Source organism: Eutrigla gurnardus (genome assembly GCF_963514095.1).
Source record: "Eutrigla gurnardus genome assembly, chromosome: 1".
In the NCBI taxonomy this organism is placed as follows: domain Eukaryota; kingdom Metazoa; phylum Chordata; class Actinopteri; order Perciformes; family Triglidae; genus Eutrigla; species Eutrigla gurnardus.
This window is the reverse complement of record NC_139915.1, coordinates 24,982,006-25,000,455: the sequence shown is the minus strand read 5'-3', so window position 1 is coordinate 25,000,455 and position 18,450 is coordinate 24,982,006. Positions and strand designations below refer to the sequence as shown.

Below are 18,450 nucleotides of genomic sequence, written 5' to 3'. Positions count from 1 at the left end.
GTTAATGAAGAGTTCACTATAGTAGCCCCAGAATAATCCCCTATCTTCCTATATAGTGCAACTGCCCTTCACTGTACAGCAACGGTCGTATTATTTCTGGAGGGAGGTGAAAGGGCAGATTTCAGCTGAAAAGTTACAGCACTTTTCATTGCTTTGATCCATTTGCAATTCAGTTGTAATAACCAAAAAATAAAAGATAATTTATTTGGTTTTCATTAGTGTTATTTCACATCTTTCTGTTTTTTCATTATGTTATTATGATCAATGGCATCAGTATATGATTGTACTATTTTGTATTTTCTATGTGTACCATAGTTGCATTTTGTTTATTTCCATTTCTTGTTTGTTTTTTTAGTTATATTGGTTTATTCATAGGTTGCAGTTGCTGTTTTCATGCAGAAATAATATACAGCGAAGCATGAAGGCATCCTATCTGCTCATCTCTGAGATTTATCTGAGTATATTCAGTGTCTTACTGTACCTCGTGGCCCATGGGTTAGTAGCCATTGATACTGACTGACAGCCAGGAGCTTGGCCAGTGGACAGGGTGACTGGATGGCAGATCTGTCCCTCACTTGGACAGGTGTGTCCATTGGCCTCAGGTAGTGGAGTGGAGTGGGTCCAGGCAGAGGCTGCCAGCAGCCAGTGAGACAGCAACATGGGAAGTGGAAGCAGCAGTGCTAACACAACCACAGCTCTGAACAGGTGAGAGCAAAATGGGGGGAAGAAGACATGGACTCGGTGAAGAGTGCAACCTTACAATAGGCTACAGGGACTCAGGGACTCGGGAAAAAAACTAAAATAACATCAGCATCATTTTGTGTTTGTGTGTGTGTGTGTGTGTGTGTGTGTGTGTGTGGATGTGGATTTTCAGATTGTGAAGTTAATAGTACTATGAAGAGTTGCGAGATTGATTTCTCTTGATTTCTCTGTTGCAAAGTTTGAATGTTTAGATGTATACCTCACTATGGTTGAGATATAGATAGGCAGTTGTGTCTGTGAGGATTTATTTCCTGTCTGACATCTCCTTGGTAGAGCAGATTATCACAACATTAGAATTAATCACCCTGGGGAACATTTGTTATATCGCTGTCTGGTGTCTGCCCTGGAAAAACAACCATTATATCAGCCATTGGTGTACCACAACTAACAAAGGGATGGCATTACCTTAATTGTGTCTTTAAAAACAACAACACACTGTGTATCTTCAACAGTTCAAATAATGGCTCAGGCTTTGTCAAAATATGCTGTTTTTGAATGGGTAGAGAACATGTAAATGGGGGGGTTTAGCTCAGGAGGTAGAGCGTTTGGCTGGGAACCGCAAGATTGCCGGTTCCGGCTCCTCCTAGCTGAGTGCCTGGTGTCCCTGAGCAAGACACCTCACCCAAATTGCTCCTGACGAGCTGGCTGTCACCCTGCGTGGTTGACTCCACCGTCGGTGTGTGAATGTGTGAGTGAATGGGTGAATGTCAGTCATTCCTGTAAAGCGTTTTGGAGAAAAGCGCTATATAAATGAGGCCATTTTACCTTTTATGTAAATTAATTTAAACATATGGTATTATGTGAAGAAGCGTTACAGGTGTCTCAAAACAAGAACGAGCAGATTCAGAAACAGTCAGTGACTGTCTTAAAGAATCATAACAATCACGAGAAAACACACTAATCAAGGCACTGCACTTTATTATTGGTTATTATCTTTCTTAAACATTGCTATTATTTATATAATGTATGTGTGTTTGATTGTGTGAGCTATTGCAGTTGTTTTATGTTTTTATCTATTAATGTGTGGTTTCAGCACTTTGCTGGAGCAGCGCTCCAATTTCCGTTGTATTTTTAATGCAATGACAATAAAGGCATTCTATTCTATTCTAAGAACTATTCCCAATATTTATCACATTTATTTAATTTCAATTTAGTGACATCTTATTATTATTATGAAGAAGAAGAATACTACTTTTATATTATAATAGTATTATTTTTTCAAAACATGAAGTAGATACACCTATTGTAAATGTACACAAATGCGTCCATGTCTTTGGGAAAAAACATTTAAAACTGTTATATAATTTTTCATCACTAGATGGAGGAATTGCCTCAAGCACTGCACAGTAATGCAAGTACCATGGTACTATTATATCACGAGGGGCCTTAATTTATCACTCAACCATGCACAAGCATGCGTCACTGCCGTATATTGTATACAAGTGGTGACTACTGGTGCAATAAACCATAGAACTATTTGGGTCATTATTGCATCAGTTAGTTTGCTAACCCTTAAAGGACATTTACCGTATTGCATCACGTGTGGTGATGCTTCCCATGAGCCTTTTCGGCAGCCGATGATTTGCACATCCGTTGGAAAATGGATCCAAAACAAACTGACAACATGATGACAAATTACTATGAGAGTCTCTAAAAGGCCCCACTAAACTAAGAAAGACGTTGAAGCACCATATTAGCCAAACCACCGGTTTTTTTTTCAGGAAGCTACAGCATGCCATCTGTGGTCACATGTCGGACTCATGCGTTGCCGATTCATTCAAGCGCAGCGATTGGCTCCCTAACTTTACAAAGCACTTCCATCGCGTAGTGTTTATATGTATCATTCCGCGTAGTTTTTAGATTTTTAGATTTTTTAGATTTCCTGACTTTCTGCAATTATATAATGCTAAAATAAAACACACCTTCGAGTAGACTGTGATGACTGATGTCAGCGTGAATGTGTTAGGACGGTGTATTGTTTTTCATGTGTCATTTCTCGCGGATGGATATGTCTCAGCATCCCTAGAAAGTAGTCCCGTAGCGTGAGAGGGACTAGGGGAAATCACCTTGAGCTGCTCGCAGTATATGTAACGGCAGTTACATTGGTCTACGCATTTGTTCAGCGACATACGGTAGGTATCCTGTTCCCGGGCTGCGACTTACGAAGTTATCTGACAACTCGTGCGACACTTGCGCGTCGCATTATTGTCTTCTAAACATCCTTTGTCTTGCATTATATCCGTTTAGCTACATCGTGGGAGCCGGTAAGTCGGGACATGTAGTCGTTGACTGGTGGCTTGTCCCCTTCTTTTTTTTTTATCATTATTGAAATTATGTTTTAAAGTGCCAATATGGACGTAGCTTTTTGCAATCGGCTTACATGTGCTTTAGTCCTGCTATGCTGGTTTGGTCATTACTAAGCAACGCCGTCTACTTGAAAATGCAGTTATTAGATACATAAACTAAGGGAATGTGTCCATGAATGAGGTATATCTTATCCTAACGCGTTAGCCTTGTTGTATGACTAAATATGGTGGTTTTGTAATCCAAAATTACGAAATTAAATGCGCTGCGTGTAGTGTTGAACGTTGGAGAATCTTTCCTGTTGCCTCCTGTTGTGGGTGTGGCGGCTGCGTCTTCTCGGCTTCCTATTGGTCAGTCTCTGTGATGTCTCTGAAGCAGGAAAATGTGACGCAGGAGGAGAACGTGACCTTTAGCGCATCGCTTCGTCTGCAGTGTATTAAAGTAAATTATAATTAAATACTGATACTTAACCGGTGACACAGATGAACAAGAGTTTTAACTTCACCTGCATTATTAGACTTTAACACAACAGCAGTCTCTAGATAATAGACATTTATCACGTTCATCCTTTTTATACATCAATCTTTCCTCAGCATCTTAAATCAGCATCTTATGCTGTAGGAAATAATCATCCTTTGATAAATATGTACTTTGCTTTAGCAGCTTCACTGCAGTAGATTGCTGCAGTGTTGCCACAGCTAACAGGCCTTGCTGACATTGGATATGGGCAGGAAGGGAGGTCTAACCTTCTCCGGCTAGGTTGTAGTAGTAGCTACTGTTGTTTGGTGTGTAACAAAATTCAGGAGACACTATCATTGCTTTGTCGTTCTTGGCCCTGTTGCTAAAATGGAGTCTTCATTCCAGGGGCTGAGTCAGGCTGTAATACTCTGTGTCTGCATTCATTCTCACTTTGGCAGGTAACAAACTGTAAATTTCCTTTCTGGAGACTAGGCCTTTTGCAGCTGGCACTGTTCTCACACAGTCCCTCCCCACCATAGCTGCATGTGTGTGTTTGTGCGTGGGGTGGGGGGGCATGTTGTGGAAGACTGCCAATTATGCATATCCCTTTGCCACTGCAGACACCATGTCTGCATCGACAAATGTAAGGTGCCTGGGTTAAAAATGTTACCAGATGATTTAGGCATGTGTATTTGAAATGCATAAGAATATGCCCAAAATCCTGTACCCAGGAAGTAGTCCATCTAAGGTTTGTTTTGAAGTCTACAAGCCTAGTTAACAGACATACATAGTATATAGTACTAGTGTAAATACCATCGTACATTCTGTGTATTAGATTTCAACAAACACACTCTGTATGCTGTGCGTTATTATTAGCCACGACTCTATTTTAGAGTTGGAGTGCTGCGCGACCTCCGTTGGTGCTAACAGTGGTGCGACACTGCTGTGGTGCGTCTTCGTGGAAGTCTCATGTATTTCTTCTGTATCCGGTCATGGCGTTTGCCCGGTCACAGCAGACGCTCTCTTTATCCTTTATCCTCATTGAAGGGATTTACTCTCGAGCACCTGAATGTGTCCTACGTATTCACGTGCGCTGCAGTGGTCAGTTCTGCTTGGGGTGCTGCTGCAGGGAGTGGTTCGCTCATTGGCATTGGAAGCTCCAGCACACTGGGATTCTTGTGGAGGTCATTGGTTGTAACGTGCCTGTTTGTCCCCAGGAGGAACAGAAAGATCTACCGGGGGTATGTAGTGCATCCGGCAATTAGTGCCATGGTTTAGCGAGTGTGACTGATAGAAACCATCTACTGTCTCTGTGAGCCAACTTGGATTAGCCCACTGTTACGTCACATCTACAGTTCTATGTCATGTCACTGTGACAGCGATCCTACTATGACTGCCAATGATTGCACTGGCAACTTATCACAGATAAGTGATAAGGAAATTGTTGAGAATGACGGGGGAAGATAGTGACTGAGGACACGTTACAGCAGGAAAGTATGTTTGAAAGGTAGAGGTGTTGGGAAGGGATTGGAGGGGATTATTAGCAGTCAGCTCTAAAGTTAGCCCTGCATCTGTGTCAGGGTGACTGTGGCTGCTGTTGGCTTGTGGGGGCTGCTCACTAGCTCTCCTGGGGTCAGACACGCTATCCATGTCTGTCAGTCAGCCTTTATTTCAATTATGTAATTTTGTCTTTTCATAACAACCAGGAGTTGGCGAGCTGGATTAGACGGACCAAGACGGTACTGCATTTGGTGAAGGATATTTACTCCTACCTGATTTTCAAAAGTTATATCAGGAGTGTGTTTCCTTTGCTAGTCATATTTCCTCTCATAGTTCCAAAGTAACACCTCACCTGATGATGCAGGCAGTACTTGAGTTGCCAGGGGATTCCATTTGATTAAAGTGACAAAGATACAGGCTATGACTTGTTTCCTAATTAAATTTGACCCCTTGATAAGTAATGCAAGATGATGAGAAAGAATGTGGTGGATGCACGTTTCAAATCCTAAAAACATAAAACTTTCCCTATAAAAGCCTCGCTTTACATGGTTGTCATTGACATATTGCAATGGTATTCAAAGCCAGCCATGTTCTTTTGTATTAGGGCTAAGCTTTTGATGTAATCACTGTTACTACTGTTGGCCATACATGTTTCGTTTTTTTTTTTTGATTTTGAATCCATGTTTTAGATTAAGTAGCAGAAGAACAGAGAGAGAGAAAATGTGAATCCCCTTTTAGTTTTGCAATTGCAACTGTCAGTGTTGCGTTGTCTTGAGTATTGAACTTGTGATCTCTATGTTGGTCATGATCCAATAGCAGACCAGTTTGGAAAGATATTTAAAGAAGGGGCCCCTATTTTGCATGTTTAGGTAATTATTTGTCTATTGATATAACTGCATCTATATTTATATGAACATTCTGTTCCTTTAAAATTATCCTTAAATAAATAAATGATGAATGAAAACCGATGACACGGAGCATTGTACAGTGGCTGCCAATATTTCAGACTCCTTTCCCCTCTGCTGTCTCTCCCTGTGGTTTAACCCACCCCCCCTCCACCCCCCCATTTCATGGTTCTGTGTGCTGCAGTAGGGGGATGTGACTGTGCTCACGTACAGCGCTGGTCTCTCCATCGCCTGTTACATCATCAGTCAGCAGCTCCATTTGAAGAGGTCTGTTGGCATAGTGGCTCTGAGGAGGAGGAGGAGGTCTGAGGCAGACTGTAATATGAATGGAGCAGATACTTAAAAGGCCACCATGAACGTGTCATTAGTTGCAGCCACTTGCCGTCAACATTTTCCCATCCCGTCAGTTTTCCAGCCCTTCTATACAAGTACAACATCAGCCTTTGTAGTCTGTTCTAGATGGGGCTAAGTAGCCACTTTGTAATAGAAAAGCAGAACTATCCATCTTGTCCCGTGTTTCCACTGGGACTTCCTGCTCGGGGTCAGTAATTCAGGTCAGGTCTTGAGTCTGTATGGCGCAGATCAGAAAAGAACGAGGGTTTTTGCCTAAAAGGGAAATCAGTTTGTTATCCTGTTGCTCTTCAAAAGAAGCAACCAGTGGGGGTGTTCTTTTTTTGAAGTGCACTTCAATGTATAATTTAAACCGGGAACTTAATCCTGCACTGGGTGGTTTGGACTGTGGCCTCAGTTTGCACCTGGCTGGGGGGTCATTATATTTTTTGTAATGACTGAGTATAATGTACATGGAGCTATCAGTGTCTTCTATCAACTAACATTACATATCCTATATATTTTTATTTTATTTTACCGTTACATTAATTCCTTCTATCATCGTCGTAATCTAGTTTTGTTTAATTTAAATTTGATTTCCTCTTTTTAATCTGTTGTTATTTTAAATTTAAAACATGTCCTATCCCTGTTAGGGGTTACGTTTAGAATTTATGATCATATACAGTATCATGAAACACTATGAATTCTCACAGGTATACGTGTAAAGCATTATGTTTTCTCACCACCTCGTGAGGACCCAGTACTTAAATCAAACGCATTTCTACTCCCTGTCATATCACCAGATTGACTGCTCAACCAATTCATTTCAGCCTTAGTAAACTGGGGTGTAGTCATGTAACCACAAAAAGTAGAGCCATAGTGTAAGTGACATTCATCTTTGTTATAGGGTAGTCATGCGGCACCAACATGCTCAAATACACTTCGTGAAATATGCCTTGATGTTAATGTGTAGTGTCTGTCTTAATTCTGACCAGAATTTAGGAACACACATGCGTGACAATATTGATGCAATATCCCTTTGTCCTACCATGTGAAGCCTACAGTATGTCAGTGCTTCGTGATACCGTGGGTGACTCGGGGAAGTGGGTGGGAACAAAATGTCCAAAAAAGTGTAGTTCTGAGTTCCTCAGTGTGGAGTGTGGTGGCACTGCAGTGCAGAAATACTAGTCGTAACATATTCCTTAGCGTTCCTTAAGGCGGGTTCTCTGTTTTATAAGCACCGGCTTATTCACTGTATAAGATATTGGTTGTGCAACATGAAAGGCAAATACTAACGCAAGAAAAGAAGCTCACAATACCCTTTTTTATTGAAAAAGAATTGGAGAGGAGTAATTCCACACACCTACTCTTATTGGCCTTTGTTCTTGGTGGCTGAGGTTAGTTGAAAATGGCTATGCTGGAGGTGAATAAGTCCTTGTAATATGTAAGCAATTTGATCATATATAATATGTAAATATAATATGATAAATTGATTCTGACTTGAACATTTTCCTTTCCTTTTTGATTTCTCTATCACAAGGTTAGCTTCACAGCAGGATTAGACACACAGTATATTGCTAAGGACACTCAGGATGTATACAGTGCTATTACTGGCCAGTGTGCCCTCACATGAGATCCTGACTTTACTGAGTTATACATGAATACAACCACATTGTGAGTTTCAGCTACATTTACACGGTCTCGCTAAAAACTCGCAAAAACTTTTGCATTTTTGAAAAGTTCTGCAGTAGATGGCATTGTTTTGAAAACGCTCCGCAATAGATAGCCCGACAGTGGTAAACCAAAGAAAGCTGTTGTCATTGCAGTGACCTTGATGTTAACTTTTGTTTCTCCTATTTATTTATTTTTCTGCAGAACTTCTCCAGTTGCACCATTGACCGCCATGCCACAGTTAAAGTCTTTAGACATGGGTTCTGCATTCATCCAGACACAGCAGCTCAATGCTGCCATGGCTGACAGCTTCTTGGAACACATGTGCCTGCTGGACATCGACTCTGAGCCTACCACCGCACGCAACACTGGAATCATCTGCACTATTGGTTGGTCAACATTTTAGATAGTGAGATATAGTTGCTACTAGGGCTCCACCATTATGGCTAAATAGTCACAATTCATAAATGTAATACTACTGAGATGAAATACTGAGATCGCAGTTTATTACAATCAACAATTAATAATGAAAAGGTTAAGCTATGTCTTAGTCTTTTCCTTTCAATAACTGCCTGCAGGGCCAGTCTCTCGTTCTGTGGATATACTGAAGGAGATGATAAAGTCTGGAATGAACATTGCTCGCTTGAACTTCTCCCATGGCACACATGAGGTAGGTCTTTGCACAATTCTGTCTACTGTGTAAATAAGTTGGTCAAGTACAACTAACCAGTCACATTGTCAAGTCACGTTTAAACAGTGCTGATAACTTTTGTCAAACATAGTTCGGTGCTTTATCAAGGAATGGTATCGGTTGCTATCTTGACTTTAGTGGCAGTGCTGCTGTTTCTTGAATAGCTTTTTTCAACCATTGTTGGTAACTCTTTTCATGAAATAACTATCGTGAAAGGGTCAACAGTGCTCGCGGTGAAACGACATGTCATTCATTATTTACTCCGCAATCAGCTCGGCACTGTGAGCAAGACTAAGCCAGCTTGCATGAATGGGGAAAATACTAATGCTGCTAACTTACTTAAGATTAGAGTCTGGGCTAGCTTACCAAGTTCAACTCAAAGTGATGCAGTCTGATTAAGTCTTTGTGCCACACAAGGGCACATGCTCTGTAAAGTGATTACATTTAAGATTTGTTGGAGATGGATAGATGAATAAATAGACTTATATCAGCTGGAGATCTCACCTGAAAGCACCCAGCTGGTTATTATCTCAATGCACAATCTGGCCAAAAAAATATAGGACACAGTTTTAAAGTTACCATTTAAAAGCAAAGGTCAAAATCCAACAGGTTTCACAAATGTAATCTTCAAAATAGGCAAAAAAAATGATACAAGTTCTCAGCTAAAAGCTTGATTAGTTATGTCACTTTAACAGCTTTGCTTTTCTAATGAAAAAGACAAGCCGATTCTATGAATATATGCCCCAACTGAGTTCCAGCAACCAAATGGATCCAAACCAAACAATCCCAAGAGGTGGAAGCCTGGAAAGAGAACAGCTGGCTTACTGCCAACAGCTTACTGTATATACTATAATCAGGCAATGTCAGGTGAGCTGAATCTTGTTGACAACCTGACTCTGCTCTCCAGGCACCTGTAGAGAGTATTGAGAGAATCCTGTAAAGAAGGTCAGTTAATACAAACCAAATGGAGAATTATACATGTGATAAGTAGGGCGTTGTAAATGAATTTTAACTATTTAATGTGTTTGCAATTTGCAACACTGGATTTTTTGCAGTTGAGAGCATTCAAGCTTTCTTCTAGTCAAAGTGCAACTGCAATGTTGGCTCAATGTGTTGCCATTGTGAAAGGCAGCCAATGTGATTACCTGCCACTTAAGTAATTAATGAAATCTCAGGTAAAACCAGGTGGACATTTTAAGCCATGTGCAGCAGGGAGCTATCTTCAAAGTCACCACCTCTGTGTACATGTTCAGTAGCCTGCATGAATGGGCCAAGATGGCTGCAACGGTTATGTGATGGCACTGAACTTTCAGTACCCTCACATAATTTCAAAGCCTTTCAGGCTCAAGGCCGGCCACCATATTCTGTTGACGCGGTGAACAATATCGGACTACATGAGTGATGTTTTTACGCAAGTCTGTTTACATTTCTAATTGTGACAGTTTCCTTGTGTTTGTTGTCTTCTGTGAGAAATCCTCTCGATATATTCTGCACTTCCTCATGTTGACTCACTCATACGCAGTTGAGACAAAAGACATTGCAATCCACAATGACATACAATGGCATTCTATATCTATAATACTACTTTAAGTCTTATTTAATACCCCTTCTTAGTGATGCTGAATTATAAGGCATTTTCACTTAAAGGCTCGCAGTTATTCTGCTTAGTTCACCCAGATTCCTCAGTAAGACTCTGTCATACCAGTAAGGGTGGTAGGAAGCACTACATGACCCCGTAGTGATGCTGCAGTATGACTCATGTTTATGACATGGTGAGTTGTCAGATGCACCTTATCTTTCTATTGCCTTGGTCTGACTTTTATGATCGCTGGATAAAACTTGTTTCTTTCATATACCAGTGCCTCTGCCAAATTGTGGATGTATGTCAATGTGTACTGAAAGATAGGTCACTGGTGTGATCAAAATCAATAACTGTGCTGTTCAGAACCTTGCTTTTTTTCTTGAGAATGATTCAATGTGTGTTTTCTTTTTTGTAGTACCATGCAGAAACCATCAAGAACATCCGTGAGGCATGTGAGAGCTTTGGGCCTGGCAGTATCCAATACAGACCTATCGGCATTGCACTGGACACCAAGGGCCCAGAGATCAGGACTGGGCTCATCCAGGGAGTGAGTTTAGCATTGCCTAGTAGTCTCTAAAATGTATTTCTTAGCTGGCGTTCACAATCAAGAACATTTTGCATGAAAACAATCCAAACAAAAAGCAAAATTATATCTGTTAATGATTTTCAGAGCGGCACAGCCGAGGTGGAGCTGAAGAAGGGCAACATGATCAAGTTAACCTTGGACGATAGTTATCAGGAGAACTGCAGTGATGAGATCCTCTGGCTCGACTACAAGAACATTACAAATGTAGTGGAAATTGGCAGCAAAATCTACATTGATGACGGACTCATGTCCCTGCAGGTCAAGGAGATTGGTGAGTGGAGATATGGCAGACATAAATAAAACCTTGTGTGATCCATTAGAAGATTTACAAAACCCTGCGGTGTATTAATACCCAATGAAAGGCTCAGACAATTCATATTTTCTTGTCCCTCCCAGGTTCTGATTTCCTCATGTGCGAGATTGAGAACGGTGGAACCCTGGGCAGCAAGAAGGGAGTGAACCTCCCCGGTGCTGCTGTAGACCTGCCTGCTGTTTCAGATAAGGATGTCAAGGACCTGCTGTTTGGTCTGGAGCACGGAGTCGACATGGTGTTTGCCTCCTTTATCCGCAAAGCAGCAGACGTACACGCTGTCAGAGCAGTGCTGGGAGAGAAAGGCAAAGACATCAAGATCATAAGCAAGCTTGAGAACCATGAGGGTGTACGCAGGTGTGTGGAGATGAAGTGTTTTACATGTGGGCTCCAGTACTCTAGATCTTTTGTTTATATCATGATATATTTGTGCTGAATATATTTGTAAATTGTTATCTTATTATATGTTATACTAGTTAGCTGTGTTTTATGACACTATTTACATGGCCTTGAAACTCATCACATCCTATGATACGTGATGATCAGTTTTCCTTTGTGATTTCAATTATTGTGTTGTTATTTTCTGTCTCATGTGCAGATTTGATGAGATCATGGAGGCCAGCGATGGCATCATGGTTGCCCGTGGTGATCTGGGAATTGAGATCCCCACAGAAAAGGTCTTCCTTGCCCAGAAGATGATGATCGGACGCTGCAACCGAGCTGGCAAGCCTATCACATGTGCCACTCAGGTTAGATAAAAGCAAAGGGCGTGTTGTTTTTCCTTAAGCTATTAAGCTATATTTCCCCTTAGAGCTGAGGTTTATTTGACTAGCTGCATTGTTCAGGTTACATGTGATGATAACTGCTTTTATGGGAATGCGAAGCAGGCAGGAACATGCACAAGGCTGTGCTAAAGTTGCCAGGCAAGATCCCATTTGCCCTCTTTGGCTGAGCTTCCTGCCTGGAGGATTTATTTTTTATACTGTATATGCAGCCTAAAAATGAGTAGACCATAATTTCTGAAGTTACACCAAATTAAATCATCCAATCAGAGAAGAAAGGCTAAATACATGCCTCTTCATAATGATTGTAGCTGGGGTTTTTTTTCCTCAGGTCTTAATTAAACAATGACTAAACAGACCTTTTTCTTTGTATCTAGCTGCTCGCCCTTTTTTTCAGGTTAGAGTAACAGCTCCTGAACATGCCTGGCCATGTCCCTGGAAGATGGACAGTCAGTTTAATCTTCGTAAAGCATAATGTTAGCATTCATTTTGTTTGTACCAGTGAGAAGGTTGTTATTTTGAAATTTGTGGTTCCCTCTAACACCTCACATGGACACCATGCAGATGTTGGAGAGCATGATCAAGAAGCCCAGACCCACCCGTGCTGAGGGCAGTGACGTTGCCAATGCCGTGTTGGATGGAGCTGACTGCATCATGCTGAGCGGAGAGACTGCCAAGGGAGACTACCCTCTGGAGGCAGTACGCACTCAGCACATGGTGAGTTAATATATATATATTCAATATAAATATTAGAAGAACATATTTCACATCATGAGACTGGGAGACTGCTCTTTTTCACTTCCTAATTTTTGTGTTCACCCTGAATGCATCTATGACTTTGCATTTATGCAGCATCTCTTTTTTTTCTATTGGCTTAAGAGCTGCTAAAGCATGTCAGCAGGATTGTTAGACAAACTGGAAGGCCTCTCATTTATTCATTTCTCCATCTTATTTCCAGTCCAGACGTCAACTGCCTTTTAGCTATGCTAATGAGTAATCAATGAATGATTATTATTAAAAAATCCGATCAGTTAAAGCTAATGGTATTGACAACACAAGGTTGACACAACACTATTTGTGCATCCCTGGGGTATAAGTTCCGGCTATGCAGTTTTGAATGGTTGGACCTGCATCATTTCCATACAGTTGGGATGATTGTGACGTTGGTTTTCCAGAAATAGGAACAGTTAAATTACCGTAATGGCATGTTTTGGATGTATACGTCTATCCAAACGGGGGTAATGGCCTACAACTCTTCCATCTAATCAATTCACTGTGCTGCTCCTCTTCATTTCTTAATTTGCCATGATGTCCAGCATGCGAGTTTTATGTTTTTATGCAGTTTTAAATGATCCCAAAGTATGACATTTAAAAAAATTAATTAAAAAAAAATCTGCACATAGGGGTTTCAAATATTACATGTATTGAAGAATTTATACATTTGTGTTTCTTTTCATTATTTTCAGTCAGGGTGAGACGCAAGAATACAGTACTTTTTTGAAGTCTTTGACAATACTGTTAATAATTAGGTCTTAATGAATTCTTACATCAAAATAACAATTGGTATTAATTGCATAGATGGATAATGCACTTAATGCTGTTTTGCATGTCTCGGGTACACTCGTTTTTGCACTGCTATGCAGATGCTGGAGTGACTCAGCAGTACTGCAGGACCTCCTGCTTTGGAGTTTGCTGTCCTCATGCTGAATTTGCATGTTTTTTTTTCTTCTTCTCATTTACTTCAACCTACTTTGCATACTTTTCTTGTTTATTCCTACTAATCTTGTTTGAACCATTTCTTCACATTCATGTGCATTGCATGGCATTTAACTTCAACCTCTCTTTTTCAACTCCCAGTTGACTTAAATTTGTTATTTTTTCAATAGTTTTAAGTAATTTATTTTGTAATATTACTGTATTGAGCTTGGCTCTGTTATTTTGGTATTAATAGTCCTTAAAACCGTCCTTAAAACAGTCCTTGGTAAAAGGTTATCTCAGCAGTACAGGTGCATTAACTCCATTAAATTGGATTATATTGATTTGTATGCTAATACCCCATGTAATGATGGTTTTGGTAAAATGTTTACTCCTGGATATGTTGTTAATGTTGATGTTTCCCTGCCCCCCCTCCCCCCACCAACTGCACACCTAAACTCTGCTGTGCACTGTCCCTAATGTCCTTTCCTTCTGTCCCATCTCTTCTTAACTTCTGATCTTCTTGTGTGTCTTTAACATTGTTCCTCTCCTGTGTTCCTGCCCTTTCTCCTTTTTTTCCCACCCATTTTCCTTATTTTTATATCCATTTGTGCCTGGTGTGGGAATGCCTTTGCTTGATGCATCTTGCGCTCACTTGTGCCAGATTGCTCGTGAAGCCGAGGCAGCCATGTTCCACCGGCAGGTGTTTGAGGACCTGCGTCGCTCCACGCCGCACTGCAAAGACCCCGCTGAGGCAATTGCAATTGGTGCTGTTGAGGCCTCTTTTAAGAGTTTAGCCTCTGCAATGATTGTGCTCACTGGCTCTGGAAGGTAGGCAGGTTATCTAATCCTAACAGGTCAATATCTGTACTTGAGTAGTCTGAGGGAGAGTAGGGCCAGACAGGGACTGACTGATGAAGTAATTGGGAGTGCGTGGCAAAAGGTTTAAATAGACTGCTGGTTGATTTTTACCCATGTGGACAAATTTAAACACATTTCAAAGCCTTGCAGTAAAAAGGCACACATTTACACATAAATCCAAAAGTTTGAGTGATGTCTTTTGGCCTTTTCAGTTTGATTTAGTGTTTAAAGGAACAATTAGCCCATCATTAAACTAACAAGTAACATCGTTTAACCAGGAGTATAGCTACACTTTTGCCAGTGACTCCCAGTGGTGTGACTGACTGGGCGTGCAGTAGTGGTAGCGTGGGTGATTGAGAGTAACCCCACCACCCCACCCTTCCCGTGGTCCCTCTGGGCTCAGATTGCACGAGAGGCCGAGGCGGCCACCTTCCACAGACAGCTGTTTGAGGAGCTGAGGAGACACTCCCAACTGACCAGAGACCCCTCAGAGGCTGTAGCTGTCGGTGCCGTTGAGTCGGCCTTTAAATGCTGCGCAAGTGCCATCATTGTTCTCACCAAGACCGGAAGGTAAGAAAGACAAGGGTGGAAGTAATATGATCCCGATCCTGAAGGTAAGGCATCGCCAACACAACTCCTAATCTCTTTTGAGAACCAAATCTGCTCTTTCAGATCCCCACTCCTTTGATTGTGCGTGCGTGCGTGCGTGTGTGTGTGTCTGAAGTGTGCTGTTACATAGGGTGGGTGGAGATAGCAGCAGATTGCAAGGGTGGGGAGGTTGTCATTAGGCCAGTCCCAATGTCCGTCCTTCACATACTTCATCTGTCATCCTTGTTTTTGACATTATATTTAATGGTAATTGACATCACAGTCCAATTGTGTGAGTGGGCATTTTGATTGGGCCACTGACGACACCTTAAGCCTCTACACACCCAAGATAAACCAGTGTCACTTATTTTGGCTGATTAAACCTGTCAGGGCTAACCTTCCCTGATTATCCTGCTAGACCTGTTTTGAGCAGGAGAACTCCATATATGTGTATATGTGTTGATAGTAAATAAAGTGGCTGTTTGTTGAGCTGTTTGTTGAGCTCAGCAAAGACTCCCAGCGTACAGTTCTGCTAAAGTTTAAATCAGCCAAAATATCTGGAAAGATACTGCATCTGGGCATGTAGGGTTTTTTATCACACTGAATTGCTTCATCCGAGAATCCATCTGCATGCAGTTAATTAACATTTATGATGTATTATGGTTAATAGCTTATAAAGTACTAAAAGTGTTATTCCCCATAAGGTTTTATACTGACATGGTCAATGAGATTCTTACTAACCAAAAGTAAAGACATTTTGAGTTTAGTATTTAAAGGGATAGTTCAGGTGTTTTCCAATTGGGACTGTATGAGATACTTATCCATACTCTGTGTATTACCTACGGTAGATGGCGGTCTGTACACTCCCACTTCAGAGGAAGTGTATTGCTGTGGACGGGGGCAGAAGCAGAACGTGTTCTAGCCTCTCATAAATATCCGTTCAATCAAGTGTATGCTATATTTGAAATATGTTCCAATGGAGAACTGAACTGAGAGTGAAACCTATCCACAGTTGGTGTATTACCTATAAGGGAATCTAAAAGGTGCATCTATGCTCTCTTTTAAGCCACTAGACTCCATTTGTAACAATGGTGTGTAGATAAGTACCTCATACAACCCCACTGAAAATGGAATTTGTTCAGCTGTATCCCTCCCTAATTGTAATTATTTAGTCTTAATGATGCAGTCATTAGTTTAAAAGGAAACACTCAAAATGAACCTGTGTGTATGCGTGTGTACATGTAGGTCCGCCCACCTGATCTCCAGGTACAGGCCCCGTGCCCCCATCCTGTCTGTGACCCGTAACGCCCAGACGGCTCGCCAAGCCCACCTGTACCGTGGCATCTTCCCCGTCCTCTACACCAAACCCGCCCACGATGTATGGGCAGAGGATGTGGACATGCGCGTCAACTTTGCCATGGATATGGGTAAGTAACTACCATATGTCACCTTTTAGTATTTTGCCCAATTATTTAACAGTGCAAGGAGAACAAGTGTACATTTTTAAATGACAGTCCCTGTAAATGTCTCTGCCATTTTGGAGGGTGCTCTTAGTAAAATCCTTGTAAGATGTCACATAGCAATATTTTGTTAAAGTTCCAGCATCTTTAGCCTCCGCACCGAGTTATCTCAAATGAAATGCAATATGAAGCATACAATAAAAAGAGATTTAAATAAAATCCTTCAGGGTGGGAAAAAAAAAAGTGGGTTGGCTTATGTATGGTACCTCCCTTGTTGCAAAATGTTATATTTTCATTGATGGATGTCATGATCTGACAAATTGATCGGTACTTGCATCCATAAGCACACTTCATAAATATATATATATATTTTTTTTTTACAATTATTGGATTTTGATATAACAAGAAGCAGTCATTGTATATTGGTAAATAGGTGCACTATATACCTGGGATGTGATCTAAAAGGGCATTTTTCATTTTATCTTGACTTATGTTTTGCTTATGTTTTACGTTTAATTTCCAGGCAAGGCCCGAGGCTTTTTCAAAGCAGGAGATGTTGTCATCGTCCTGACCGGCTGGCGTCCAGGCTCTGGTTACACCAACACCATGCGCGTGGTTCTGGTGGCCTGAGCAGCAAACAGCGTTCTCCCTCCATGTCATCTACCTTTCATAGCATTCCACGCCACTCCAGCTCACAGCCGTTAACATCCAACACCCAGGCTTAAAGACTCCAACCCTGAACAAGTGATCATTTAGGCACTATTGCAAAGCAATTAGAAGATATATAGAGTATAGCCTTCATGGCCAAAGAGCTGTTTCGGGTGGGAGTGGAGGCTAGAATCGTACAATTACACTATATGTCTCCATTCCTTTCACAATAATTCTCTCAATCAAACCAGTCTTCAGGGCCTCAGATTAATACACCCTGACCAGAAACTGCTGTATTTATTCACTCAAACACTCGTATTATTATTAAAGATGAACCAGTCTGAGAGTGACCACATTCTGGTCCGTGTGCATGCGCACACCGACTCTTGTTAGGGTGGAGTTGGCGGGTGGGGCAGGCTGATCTTAACAGAGCACCTTGAGTACTGTTGCAGTTTACTAATCACACTCCTCTGCCGACATAACGAACAAACAGGTGGCATCCTAAATCAAAGGGCTCCTCCTGAAGCTGCCTGGGCTCCACCACTCCACCCAAACAGACCCTTCTGTAGTGCCGTCTGTATGAAGTGTCCTCTCTTAATGCCAGCTATCACTGTATTTAAGTGTAAGTGTTGCACTCCTAATCTCCTCCAGATATTGTTACATTCGATATTATACTTGACTTTTGTGAGTGGTAAAGTTTTTGCTGTGGGACATCCAATACTACCTTATATTTTGTCTGACTATAGAGAAATGTTAGTTTTGGATGTCCACCTCAGAGTTGTTTGAGTTAGTTACTGTATTTGTGATTATTAGATGCGTCATAAAGCCTTCACCTTTTATTTGTATTTGGATCATATCCAAGTTGGCACTTATGAATCATGTATGGTTCACTAACATTGACCGATATGAGTGAGCACTTTTAGGGTTTTTTCATAGGGGGCCTGCTGATGATGTGACTCCCTGTCCCTTTCAACCCCAGTGGGTGATGGGTAGCTTGTCCTTCTCCTTTTGTGTTGGTGACCCTCTGTAACTGTCTTTGTGTGTCTAAGATGCTTTTGATTGTAATGCTAGAGTGTAAGAACTTACAAAATGTAAAGGGGTATTATAATGTTTAGCTGGTGTACTGAGCTGTCCTAAAAGACTGGATTTCCATCAATAAAAGAGATGAGCTCCACCTTAACGTTTTTCAAGTTTTGTTCCATAATTAATGATCGTGAATTTAAGTGGTACTGCATTCAATGTATATTAAGTGAAACGCTATGGAAGATATTATATAAATGATCAAAGGTTATTCAGTGCTTCAATGCTTGCTTAGA

The 18,450-nt window shown here is 41.2% G+C and overlaps 1 protein-coding gene across 4 annotated transcripts; it reads left to right on the top strand.

Moving 5' to 3' along the window:
- Nucleotides 1-596: 596 nt before the first annotated feature.
- On the top strand, nt 597-18,308 carry pkma (pyruvate kinase M1/2a). 4 transcript variants are annotated; one of them, XM_084013482.1, is made up of 11 exons: nt 597-705; nt 8,136-8,320; nt 8,510-8,601; nt 10,620-10,751; nt 10,875-11,061; nt 11,187-11,457; nt 11,699-11,849; nt 12,447-12,599; nt 14,242-14,408; nt 16,272-16,453; nt 17,010-18,308. In XM_084013482.1, exons 1-11 carry the CDS (start codon nt 659-661, stop codon nt 17,114-17,116), a joined length of 1,674 nt encoding a protein of 557 aa, XP_083869608.1. In that variant the 5' UTR covers nt 597-658; the 3' UTR covers nt 17,117-18,308. The 4 variants fall into 4 exon arrangements, with proteins under 4 accessions (XP_083869608.1, XP_083869609.1, XP_083869607.1 ...); XM_084013483.1 differs by lacking the exon at nt 597-705 and adding an exon at nt 2,760-2,894; XM_084013481.1 differs by lacking the exons at nt 597-705; nt 14,242-14,408 and adding exons at nt 4,480-4,766; nt 14,842-15,008.
- Nucleotides 18,309-18,450: the final 142 nt, after the last annotated feature.

Excerpts from the sequence above, each read along its gene's own strand:
- pkma (XM_084013481.1), top strand. The coding sequence starts at position 4,495 with ATGTATTTCTTCTGTATCCGGTCATGGCGTTTGCCCGGTCACAGCAGA. Across the intron at positions 8,321-8,509 it reads TGGAATCATCTGCACTATTG|GGCCAGTCTCTCGTTCTGTG; the intron begins GTTGGTCAACAT and ends AACTGCCTGCAG. Across the intron at positions 11,850-12,446 it reads CTATCACATGTGCCACTCAG|ATGTTGGAGAGCATGATCAA; the intron begins GTTAGATAAAAG and ends GACACCATGCAG.